The following is a 13171-nucleotide window of genomic DNA, read 5'->3' as shown; positions in this document are numbered from 1 at the left end:
TTGCGGAGCACAGGCTCCAGACACGCAGGCTCAGTAGGTGTGGCTCACAGGCCTAGCCGCTCCGCGGCATGTGGGATCTTCCCGGACCGGGGCACGAACCCGTGTCCCCTGCATTGGCAAGCGGATTCTCAACCACTACGCCACCAGGGAAGCCCAAATTGAATCTTTTTTAACCTCAGTGATCTGCCTACATAATGTCTAATCAGAAGTTCTCCTAAGTGAGTTAACTAGATCATTCAGGTAGAATAGTGTATGGGTTTATTTAATAAAGCATATTTTTATTTTTTGAGTGTCAGATTAATATTATAGTGTTTGCAATTCTAATAAGATTTTCAAGGCCTCTTCTAGTTTAGTTCTTCTTACTGATTAGCACCTGAGTTTAAATGAATACATACAGTTTGTAAAATGATAATATATTATTCTAAGTGTCAATTTTTTCACCTTCCCAAATGCCAAATACTGCTCTGTTCCCTCTGTCATTGCTGAACCTGAACTTTGACCCTTTTTGTATTTTCCCTCTTGCTTACCTTCAGCTGATCCATTGATCGATGATTACTCTGGAAGTGGAGGCAAATGTGTGTATTTCATGTACTGGGTATTTCCAGCACTCTGACTTGCTAATCTGCCTCTGCTGGATCAGCCTTAAAATGAGCTTTGCATGCCAGCCATCCTAACAGGGAAATCCCAGACAGAGCATACTGTAGATTCAGAAATGTTCCTATTTTTGCCCTTTTCCATTAGCAAAGCAAGTTTTGCTGAATTTCAGTTTGTGGCTTGAATAAAGTCGAGAGGCTTAAAAGCCTCTTGCTGCTTCTACTGTTCAGTTTTTCCACTTAAATGTGATTAAATTGAATCCAGAGTCATACATGATGATGATAGTGATGACAGCAGCTCACATGTTTTGAGTGTTTATAATGTGCCAGGACCTGTTCTAGGTATCTTGAATATATTCTCTCTTTAGTCCTGTCAGTCACTCTGACAAAGCTCCATTTTGCCAAGGAGGACACTGCTGCCTGGAGTGGGTAGTTTGCCACTAAATGAGATCCTGTGGTTTCTTTGTGGTCAGACTGGGTAGTGTAACGCAGAGCCCTTGTTTTTAATCATATTACGCCTTTTTTGGCCTCTTGATCCTTCAGGGCCTGATTATTTATTAGGAAAATCCTTTTAAATTAGCTGTATAATTCTGAGCCTTAGTGTATATATAATTGAAAACAATCACTTCTAGTTGGCCAAATCTCCATGACTGAGTAGCTTTGTGAATGTTGGATTAGCACTCACCTGTGCTTATGCTAAGTTGATTTCCTCCATATCTTGGGCCTCAGCTTACTTGATGGTTAGGTAAACTTTTTTTTCCCTTTTTCATGAATTACAAATTAAATTTTAAAAAACTTGGGTGTCTAAAATGTGTGCTTGAAATGAGGACATTTTATAAAGCATCACACCTCATTACCCGCTGCATATCTGTCATTATGTTGGCAAGAAAGTAATTTCTTACCCTTTTAAGATAATTCATCAAGAAATTATTAGAATAAGTGAAGAATCTTGATTTTGGGGGGTTAAGTTTTAGATTTTTATTGATTTGTTTATTTCTACAGTAGGGCATGTAACAAGGCTTGGTAGACAGTGAGGCAATACATAGGAGAAACCAAAGGTAGCCCTGGCTGCTGAGATGAGGTTAAGCCTTGAAGGCACTATAACATCCTAATCCAGAGTGACTCTTGGACTGGAACAGCTCTGTCTGAGATTTCCAAAGCCAGCTGATACTGGTGTGGGAAAGACACCCTTCGTTCTTGCTTTTGTGCTCCAGGTGACGCTGCTGCCAGCTTGCTGCCTCACTCTTTTCTGAGCAGTTGTGGAATCTCCCAAAAAGCTATGCATGACTAAGTTTTAATTCTGTATCTGTGCAGGAAAGCAGCCTTGACTACTTCTAAGTTTCTGTTTCAGTCACTACCCTTAATGCCTTTTAGGGCTTGCATGTGTCAATTGGACCTTCTAAACTCCATCCATCCTATTCTTTCCCACCTTGCTGCCATCACCTGATGGCTAATTTTTTTGCTCCAGTTCCTACCCGCCTTTTAAAACTCGCTTGTTTTCCTGTGTTCTATATTTGCAGATGGTGGTTTTCAAACTGTCTTGAAGCAACCGCTGGTTTTAAGGGGCTTCAAGAAATGGCTTTGATTAAATCCACATGGGTAGACCCAGAGAGAGCTAATAATGTTTTTTCTGACTCTTTGTGTTGACTCATATTATATCCTTTAAGGAAAACTTATTTAGTTTTGATATGAACTTTGAGCAATGTAGATTTTCTTACATTTAAAAATGAGCTAATTTAAAAATAGGAATGCACCAATACCTATGGATTTCCTCTGGTGCCTATTTGAGAAAGATGACTAATGAAGAAGAGTACAAACAGCAAATTAATGAATTTGTTGTTTGTGGCACTTTTTACCAAAACTAAGTTTAAAAGCAAAACTTAGAGCTCTATTAAAGACCTTAGTAAATGAAAGTATGTCCCTAAAACTTGCATTCCATACTAGGAACTCGGCTCCCCAGTGACTCATGGTCATTCGGTTAGGCAAAGTGAGAGCCTTACTTAAATTAGCAGATAATCAGCCTTAATTTTTGCTTGCTCTAATAGATGAATGTAAGCTACACCAAATTCAACAGTTTGCTAATTGTTCATCACTGTTGAGGTAGTCAGCCCTAAGTTCTTAACCAGGACTTATACAAGATCCCTGTAATTGCTACGATTACCTCTCCTTTTTTTTAAAAGGCATATTTTGAAAATCCTTTTTAGCATACAAAGAACACTACTGAGCACTCAGATTTTTGTTTTAACGTAACATTTTCTTGGGAATTTTTGCTGAATGACATAACATACTGGGCCAGACTGATATGTATTGATATTGATAAATAAATGATCATCTTTTTTCCCTTACTGTTACAAACTACTGGGATTTAAGAGTAGTATAAACCTAAGACATTGTAGATTTGGAGCCATAGAAGGAATACAGGAATGTAGCATGGCTGTTTAGGGGGAGAGCCTGAGCTGTATCCTTTGAGGCTCTGGTTACCCCCTAACAGATACAATGTTAACCCACTTAGAATTTTTTAGTTTCTAAATTCAGAAGTGGTTCTTAACTTCTAAAATACCAGTATTAAAGACAGACTTGTTTTAGAACTGCCATCTAGAACAATTATAACTTGTCTTTGTATCATAACTTGTCTTGGTCTTGCTGCTTTAATGCTGTCCTTTCTTACACTGGTGTTCCTTCCTGTCTTTTTTCTTCTCCTGCTCCTTTCCCTCTTTCCTACTTTTTCTGCCTTCCCTTCTTTCTATCTCCCAGATCTGAAAGATTTTCAGAACAATAAGCATAGGTACTTGCTAGCCTCTGAGAATCAACGTCCTGGCAATTTTTCCACAGCATCCATGGGGTCCCTTACTTCATCTCCATCTTCCTGCTCACTCAATAGTCAGGTGGGCTTAACATCTGTGACCAGTATTCAGGAGAGAATCATGTCTACACCTGGAGGAGAGGAAGCCATCGAACGTCTAAAGGTAAGTAGTAACTCAGATTCAATGTAAGGTATTCTGTGTAGCTCCACAAGGCAGAGTTAGAACTAAAAATCACTGAGATTCTGGTTCAGCATATGGAAGAACTTTCTAACTCTCAGAGGTGTCCTGAAATTGCTGCTTTGTAAGATAATTTATTTTCACCAGAATACTTGAGTCTGACATGGCCAAGCAGGGATGGGAGGGAGAGATGCATGGGCAGATTGTAAGTTGGCCAGGCAACGTAACTGATAAGTAGATATGTCCATTAATTCCGAGGTAGTTTATAAGTCACAGTGAAATTGTTTAGTTAGAAATTTCACTGGAAACTAATTAAACATTGGGTTTATTTTGAAGATGGAATTCTGTATAGGCCCCTGCTTCTGTTAGTAAAATGTATAATCAAAAGAAAGTTTGCACATTTGAGTAGCCGTACCAGGTTTATTCAGAGACATGTGAAATGATATTTTCTAGAAGTTCACAGAAAGCCCTGTGAGCACTGCTGTGGAAGGGCTGCCCCCTCCTGTGCTGGTGCATATGGGCTTACGGAGCTTAGTGCTGGTGCACGCACTTGAGTCCTGCGTGTGCAGGTCACCCGCCATGGCACCCAGCTTGGCTTTCCCAGCCTGTTGCTGGCTCTGTCAGGTACTTTCTGTCTCTCTCCATGAATACGAACGTTAGGAGCAGCAAAACCTTCTGACTCAGAGGTTCTTCCTTCCCGCTCAGTGACTACAGTGAGAGCAGAGAGTTGTCACCTGTGGTGCCATCCATGAAACCACCGTGACAACAACACAAATGCCTTTTCTTTCCGTGCTTGTCACTTCCAGGATGATAGTTTTATCCGTGCCTTGTGGCCTTTGTATTCAAGAGTACTGGGGTACATATACGTATATCCCCAAATCTCCTCCCTTTTGCGTCTCCCTCCCACCCTCCCTATCTCACCCCTCTAGGTGGTCACAGAGCACTGAGCTGATCTCCCTGTGCTATGTGGCTGCTTCCCACTAGCTGCTTAGAACTTAAATTAAAAAAAAAAAAAAGAGTACTGGGTAGGAAGAACAAGGAGAGCAAAGAAACTTCAAGGAGCTGGGGAGTTGCGGTCCTGCCCCGAGCGTGCAGTCCTCTCCACACTGTGCTCAGCGTTCTCCACCATGGCTGCTCATTCAAGGACCGTTGAGAATAGTGACACACTTTGACAGGTTAACGATGGAAAAGGTTTGCTGAACCTTTTTGCTAAAAGGGAGTTTAGCTTGATAATTGAAGATGCTAGAACATTCATTTTGGTTTGCAGGTGAGGCTGAAAAAGATTTTATATGAAGAATGGGCTTCTGCTTCTTAATCAGCCTACCTTTTCCGTGGCATTTCACTCACTTCTAACATAAGGTGCTTCAGAAACAAAAGTAATCTGGTTTCTTCCTTCAGAACTTGTTAGTGGAAAGTGGGTGAAATTCTAAAATACCTGGCAGAGGGACAGGGAGTGAGAAACCTTTTCATTAAATATTGCAAAGGAAAGGATGATTTCTGCTATTGTGAAATTGACTTTGAAATTTTACTAAAGATGTTCGTGAAGCCCTATGCACGAAGGCTTTTATTTCTGTATTTTATCATGATAGGCAAAGTTGCTGTGTAGGGTTCTGTTCAGGCCAGTGGGGACATGCAGAGGTTCTGTGGAAAGGAAAAGTGAAATCTTTCATTTACTATTCAATATAAAATGTTATTTTTCTTTGGGTATTTTGAATCTTACTATTTGAATCTTACCTTAGTCTACAAATGAGATTACGTTCCCTTTAACACACATCTTGATGTAGGAAAAAAAATTCTTCCCAACTGCCAAGTGGAACCAACTGAAAATAATGTTGAACGTTAGGAGTCAAGATGTGGAGCAGACTTTTTAAGCATTATGTCGCCCAGTATCCTCCAAATAGTCTCTAGGGAATAACACTGCCATTATTCAAGGAACCCTCCCCCCAATCTCCCTGCTTCCCACCAAAAACAAAACAAAACTGTATTGCTTTTATCAGAAAATAAATTTCTGTTTTAATTCTCCTTTAAGCCAACCTAAATGACATCTTCCATTTTCCCTAGCTTAGGAAATAGTTTCTTTATGGTTTTGCGTTCAATCTTGTTTTTTAATGCAGCATGGTAGTTTACTGAAGCATAAGCGCCTTAGTTCGACTCCTATTTTGTGAATGGTGAGAGTTCATGTCGGCAGACCTGCATTTTAATGCTGCAGGCAGATAACATCTTGTGTTCACAGGGCAAGGCAGTGTTTGTATGATAGAAATGCTTGAGAATTTCTCATTTTTGGACTGTTTCATTGTTGAGTGTGAAGGAGTGGCATTCCTAAGACATGACACTGTAGGAGAAAAATATTGTACCTAATGGAAAACAGTAATACAAGAGGTTAATTCATTTTCCTAACATTTTATGTCCCTTTGCTTCTCTTTCCTTTTAACTTTAAAAAAATGATCAGTTGGTAGAACACTTGTACATAGGGAGTTGCTATTGCTTCATTCATTGAATAGCCTATTTCCATATGGAAGAGACCCATGTTACCCCATCATAAATATCTTGAGCTCTCCACAAACCTCTGGCAATAGAGAATAAAGTGTAATTGCTTTCAGTTTTTAGTTGCAGCTCAAACTGAGTTGAAATGTTGTCTCCTTGATTTGGATTCCGACTTAATAAGGTTTTAAATATGTAGCTACAGCTACTATGTGGTGCCTCTGGTGTTTATTAGTCTGGCATCAGTGTCAGTACTGTGAGTGCCATTGCTTAGGCTTAGACTATAAATATCCACAAATATCCATTACAGAAGCATGCAAGGGTAAATGCTGTGCTGGGCAGCCCGAGGGCCCCATGCTTGGAGCTCACTTATGACGCATGCTGCGTTCAGTACAGTAAAACCCATCTGATGGCTTCAAGGAATGTTCCATGTAGCAAGCATTTAACTATTTAAATACCACAAGTTAAACTGTAATTTTTGGGGGGGGGAAATATTTCTGACTTGTTCTGTGGACTTCTCTGCCACCTTAACTGGATCATGATGAAGTAATTAAATTGTATTTAACATTATGAACATAGTTATTAACCAGTGCTGTACAAATAGCTAGATAATACATGATGTGAGATCAAAGTGAATGACGCCTGAGCCCAACATTCCTTGGAGCTTAAAAAAATGTTCCTGATGTCACTGTGTTTTTTCAGAATTTTTTAATGTACAGTACCTGCAGGAAGGAAAGACCCTTAAAGAGTGTCCTCTTGACTCCTCATTTCTGAAGCATAAATCCCAATTTCAGTTTAATCTTAAAATTAGGTTTCTAGAATGAGGTATGGGCAGCACTGGAGACCAGCATGCCAGGCTTGCCTGCAGAGTAAGTTGATGACTCAGACTGAAAGCTGTCTTCCTGTTGGCATCTCTATTTTATTTATACTAAGTTTGTTATTCGGGCTTGAAGAAAGAATATTCCTCACTCTTTCTTAATTTATGGTGAGCTATTTCGTAGAATATTTTCTTTAAAGGCTGTTGATTCTGCCTTAATTGGAAAACAGAACACACAGGAAACCCAACTATAGACCTGGCTCAGGGAGAAGTGGGGCCTCGGGATAATCACTTAGTTTCTTTGGTCCTCAGTCTCTCTATTTCTAGAATGTTTCTGGAATAAATGGCTTTTTCCAGCACTTAAGTTTAGCTAAATGACAATATTGTTTTCTCTAACCTTTCTTCAGAGTTTAAAAAAGTAACTTTCTAGGGACTTCGCTGGTGGCACAGTAGTTAAGAATCCGCCTGCCAATGCAGGGGACACGGGTTCGATCCCTGGTCCGGGAAGATCCCACATGCCGCCCAGCAACTAAGCCCGTGTGCCACAACTACTGAGCCTGCGCTCTAGAGCCCATGAGCCACAACTACTGAGCCCATGCACCTCAGAGCCCGTGTGCCGCAACTACTGAGCCCGCATGCTGCAACTACTGAAGCCCTTGCGCCTAGAGCCCGTGCTCCACAACAGGAGAAGCCACCGCAATGAGAAGCCCGTGCACCGCAACAAAGAGTAGCCCCTGCTCGCTGCAACTAGAGAAAGCCCGTGTGCAGCAAGGAAGACCCAACACAGCCAGAAATAAATTAAAAGAATTAAAAAAAAAAAAAAGTAACTTTCTAGACAACATAAAAGTTGCAACTTTTAAGCCCTAATGAAAAAGGAAAGTATATTGTACCTTACTCAGCTTACTCATTAACTTTTCTACAAGGAGCTCATATTCTGATTTACCCTCCAGGTGGCGAGTAAAATGAGAGAGGTCACATTAGAGTTGGCAGCAAGATGGTAAGAGGATTCCTAGACAGTAACTTTGCTTCCTTGGGGTGAGTTTACAGTTGCCCCAAAATAGAATAGCTTTACTACAGCCGGATTAACCTCTGCTCTGACACACGCTTTTTCTGAAGATAACCAACCAGGAAAAAAATATTTTAAGTATCTCATAGGTCAGTTTGTATTTCATAACTAATATCAGAGTGGCTTGTGGACCACAGTATATATAATAAGCACTAGTCTCGCTGCTGTGGTTTGGACATCCTGTTACCCTATACCTTTGTTTTTGAAGTTGTCACTTTGAGAGTGTAAAGGTTTCTATCCAGCTGTCTTTAATTTAATTTAATTTAATTTTTTAATTGAAGTATAGTTGATCTACAGTGTTGTGCCAGTCTCTGCTGGACAGCAAAGTGACTCAGCCATACACACAAAGACATTCTTTTTCTTATATTCTTTTCCATTATGGTTTATCACAGGATATTGAATGTAGTTCCCTGTGCTATACAGTAGGACCTTGTTTATCTATCCTGTATGTAATAGTTTGCGTCTATTAATCCCAAACTCCCAGTGCTTCCCTCCCCCATCCCCCTCCAGCAGTGTTTAATAAGCCTTAAAATCTTGTAGGTTATGGTGGCAGCTTATATTGTACTTGCCCTTTTATAGTCATTTGCAGAAGCATTGAATGCTATCCTGTTTGAGTTGTTGAATAACATTTGTGGCACGTTAGAGATAGGCTGTTGACCACTTGGCACCTGGCACACTTCCTCCCCTGGCCATATGGGTTTTTCTTGGCTGCTGGCCCTCTAACGTGGCTTGTTGGTTCCTCACTCAGCAGTGGAGTGGCATATGCACTGCATGTTATTCATTCCTATTGGAGGACTGTGTAGAGATGCCATTCAGGGGGCTGCTTTATTAGTCTTTCAGCCTCTGTGTGTGCTCGGGGGTTGATGAGAGCCAGTTTAGGTGATTTTGTCTCTACCCTCCTGCCTTCCGCTGCAGGCTTGCTCTAGCTTCTCCCACTTCGTAACCAACTCATTTCTGAGTACCTGCTGTGTGGTCCCCTTTATATTCACCTTACTGACGCCCAGGCCTTTTCTAACTTTTATCAGTTTTGCTCTTTGTCTAGCTTAGCCTGTTGTTGTTGTTATTGTTCGTCTTCTCCTCCATCATCCTCATCACCATCATCATCATCATCATCATCATGATCATCATGCTCTCCTGTTTGTTTCTTCCGACTCCTTAAGTCTTTACTCGGCTTTTTTTTTGTTTTGTTTTTTTAAATTTTATTTATTTATTTTATTTTTGGCTGCGTTGGGTCTTTGTTGTCTCTAGTTGAGGCGAGCGGGGGCTACTCTTCGTTGCGGTTTGCGGGCTTCTCATTGCGGTGGCTTCTCTTGTTGCAGAGAGCGGGCTCTAGGCACACGGGCTTCAGTAGTTGTGGCCCACGGGCTCTAGAGCACAGGCTCAGTAGTTGTGGCGCACGGGCTTAGTTGCTCCGTGGCATGTGGGATCTTCCTGGACCAGGGCTCGAACCCGTGTCCCCTGCATTGGCAGGCAGATTCTTAACCACTGCGCCACCAGGGAAGCCCTACTCGACTTTTTAACATGCTCCCATACCTCGTTCCAGAAAACCAAGTGCCAGATGCCTCAGGGTTTATTGTATTACATATTCACAATTTCTTTCTATGTAGATAGTTATGTTTTGGGATCTCAGAGGCTTCATACAATAGCCCAGTAAATGAATTATACAATGAAATATTTTGTGAACTGTTAAGACTTCTCATCCTGAATCACTACCACTACTATTATCTCATCATCATTATCATCGTTGTCATCTGACTTTCTAATTTCGTATCCAGGACTAGCATTTTCTCCTGCTTTTTGCATGTGCTTAACTCCCTTTTTGGTACCCCTCTCCCTCCATTTTTTGCCTGGTCAGTTCATTCTCAGTATGAGTATCACTCAGCCTTGACTCATCCACCCTCCAGCAGACCTGTGAACACTTCAGTTCTAGCACTTAGCACACTGCCCTGTTGTTTTTTCCTACCATTCCCATTCACAACCCTCTAACATGCTGCTCTAGCTATGCTGTTGTTCCTGGAAAGTGCCAGGCATTTCCTACCTATTCCCTCACATACCCATGCTCTTCCTTTGTGTCTGCCTGTGTAGAACCTTGTCAGTGAGCTCTGTCCTGACAGCCCCGCTGCAGGTTGCTCCCTCCCCCACCCCTCCCCCTACATTCTCTCTTTTCTTTGCTTTATTTTTCTACAAAGCTCTTTTCACTGTCTGGCATACTATATACTTGACTTACTGATTAAAATGGATTGATTATCTGAGTCTCTTTACGAGAACATAAACCTCATGAGGGGCAGGAATTTTGTTTCCTGTCATATCTCTAGTTGCCTAGAACAGGGCTTGGCATGTAATGGAGTTATATATAATTACTGCATGAATGAATGATCAGTTACTTCTTTCTCTCCCTGGTATACAGTAAGCTCCTGAAATCAGGAAACACGTTTTAGTTCTTATATTTCTGGCATATAATAAACACTCAGCAAGAGATTGGGAAATTGTCACTCTAGTGGCTGCATGCCTTCACATGAGATTAATATTAAACCTTTCTATATCGGGAATTGGGTTGTGTTCAGAGGGGTATTGTATGGTAGGGGAGGAAAAATATCTTTCCTTCTACCCTTCTAGGTTCTTGGCTGGGGCCCCAGATTAACAAAAGGCAGATTAACGAGAGAAAAGCATACAGATTTATTTAGTATTTGTTTACGTGACATGGAAGACTTCATAAGGAAATGAAGGCCCAAAGAAGTGTTAAACATGAACATTTTTATGCTGGGTTTGGTGAAGAGTGAAAAGTTTTGGGAATATGTGGTAGAACAAAGGGGGATGTGAGTTAAGAGTATAGGTACCTGGAGGATATTGCAGGTTCAGTTCCAGACCACTGCAGTAAAGTGAATATCACAATAAAGTGAGTCACACAAATTTTTTGGTTTCCCAGTGCATATAAAAGTTAAGTTTACACTATACTGTAGTCTGTTAAGTGTGCAATAGCGTTATGTCCAAAAAAAAACTTTAATTTAAAAATACTTTATTGCTAAAAAATGTTATCATCTGAACCTTCAGCAAATTGTAGTAGTAACATCAAAGATCACTGATCACATATCACGATAACAAATGTAATAATAATGAAAATGTTTGAAATATTGCAAGAATTACCAAAATGTGGGCTTCCCCGGTGGCGCAGTGATTAAGAATCCGCCTGCCAATGCAGGGGACACAGGTTCGAGCCCTGGTCCGGGAAGATCCCACATGCTGCAGAGCAACGACTACTGAGCCTACGCTCTAGAGCCTGCAAGCCACAACTACTGAAGCCCGTGCGCCTAGAGCCCGTGCTCCACAACAAGAGAACCCACTGCAATGAGAAACCCGCAAACCACAATGAAGAGTAGCCCCCGCTCGCCGCAACTAGAGAAAGCCCGCGCGCAGCATTGAAGACTCAATGCAGGCAAAAATAAATAAATAAAAATAAATTAAAAAAAAAAAAAGAATTACCAAAATGTGACACAAGAGACACGAAGTGAGCAAATGCTGTTGGAAAAATGGCACTGGTAGGCTTGCTCAATGCAGGGCTGCCACAAACTTTCAATTTGTAAAAAAATGCCATACCTGAGAAGTGCAATAAAGTGAAGCATAATAAAACGAGGTCTGCCTATAGTAAACTGGGGAAACTTATGAAGGCCTATCTGTTCATATTCTTCATGTTCCTTCATCTTGAGAAATAAGTATGCTCCATTCCTCCAGGTGTAGGGAGGTTACATCTCATGAGGGTCTTACGACTTGCTTCAAGAGGAGCTCAGAGAGTCCTTCCTACTTGCACCATTTCTTAAATCACTCAGCTTAAAGTATTCAATATGCCAAGATAATACCATATTTGGGGGGAGCATGTTCTGAACCCTGTCAGTGTTGTGGTGTTGTGGTGAAATTATAGTGAAACAAAAAACAATGAAGAGACTTCCCTGGTGGTGCAGTGGTTAAGACTCTGAGCTCCCAATGCAGGGGGCCCGGGTTCAATCCCTGGTCAGGGAACTAGATCCCACATGCATGCCGCAACTAAGAGTTTGCATGCCACAACTAAGGAGGCTGTGTGCCACAACTAAGGAGCCGGCAAGCTGCAACTAAGGAGCCCATCTGCCGCAACTAAGACCCAGCGCAGGGCTTCCCTGGTGGTGCAGAGGTTAAGAATCTGCCTGCCAATGCAGGAGACACGGGTTCGAGCTCTGGTCCGGGAAGATCCCATGTGCCGTGGAGCAGCTAAGCTCGTGCGCCACAAATACTGAGCCTGTGCTCTAGAGCCCACGAGCCACACCTGCTGAGCCTTGTGTGCCACAACTACTGAAGCCCGTGCGCCTAGAGACCGTGCTCCGCAACAAGAGGAGCCACTGCAATGAGAAGCCTGCACACCACGGCGAGGAATGGCCCCCGCTCGCCGCAACTAGAGAAGAAGCCCGAGCGCAGCAGCGGAGACCCAGCACAGCCAAAAAAAAAAAAAAAAAAAAAAACCCAGCGCAACCAAATAAATAAATAAATAATTTTAAGAAAAGCAACGAATATCTTCGGGGGCTTTATTCTTTTGTAGCAGTGGCTGTCAGAAACAATGCTTTTTGCATTTTGGGATGCTAATACTACCTTTCCTTCTACACACACACACTCTTCTCTCTCTCACACATATACATACACACACACTATTAAGCTATTTTTATTAGGGCTTAAAGAGAATTAATACATCCAGGGCTGATTTCTTTCTTTACATATTAAGAAAGGAAAAAAAAAACCTCATCGTATTAAATTCTGCCTCATATCCTCAAAAGGGCATCATCTGCTTCTTGCTGCTGTTCCTAGACACGGCATGTTAAATTATAAGACTCTTTGGCACTTAACTGTGGACTTCCTCTTTAGGAATCGGAGAAGATCATTGCTGAGTTGAACGAAACCTGGGAAGAAAAGCTGCGTAAAACAGAGGCCATCAGAATGGAGAGGTCAGGAAGTTAACTCTGGAATGTTTCTAAATTTTCTGGGGAATTTAGATTACTTTTATAGTAAGAAAAGATAAAATAGAAGTTAAAAACAAAGAACCTTTCCTCCCCAAATACAAAACAAACAAACCAACCCTGTATGGGACTTATGGCCCAATTTACACTCTGAAGTGAAATTCACATATTTTAAAGGTTCCCTAGGGAGTCGTGTTCTTAGTTACTGTACTACGTACGTGTTGCTAGGGATCCATATAAAAATTGAAGATATTGAA

The 13171-nt window shown here is 41.4% G+C and overlaps 1 protein-coding gene across 9 annotated transcripts in view; it reads left to right on the top strand.

Moving 5' to 3' along the window:
* The window catches only part of KIF1B (kinesin family member 1B), a 144564-nt gene that overhangs the window by 59569 nt on the left and 71824 nt on the right, over nucleotides 1-13171 (top strand). For 5 of the 9 annotated variants that reach the window (XM_061184990.1, XM_061184989.1, XM_061184986.1 and 2 more), the window contains exons 13-15: nucleotides 534-575; nucleotides 3426-3559; nucleotides 12823-12902. In XM_061184990.1, coding sequence (XP_061040973.1) covers nucleotides 534-575; nucleotides 3426-3559; nucleotides 12823-12902 — 256 coding nt within the window. The remainder of the gene's footprint in view (nucleotides 1-533; nucleotides 576-3425; nucleotides 3560-12822; nucleotides 12903-13171) is intronic. The other 4 variants (XM_061184991.1, XM_061184988.1, XM_061184987.1 and 1 more) reach the window with 1 other exon arrangement.

The sequence above is a fragment of the Eubalaena glacialis genome, chromosome 3, assembly GCF_028564815.1.
Source record: "Eubalaena glacialis isolate mEubGla1 chromosome 3, mEubGla1.1.hap2.+ XY, whole genome shotgun sequence".
NCBI classification, from domain to species: domain Eukaryota; kingdom Metazoa; phylum Chordata; class Mammalia; order Artiodactyla; family Balaenidae; genus Eubalaena; species Eubalaena glacialis.
The sequence above is the reverse complement of the archived record's forward strand: the minus strand, read 5'-3'. Positions and strand labels throughout refer to the sequence as shown.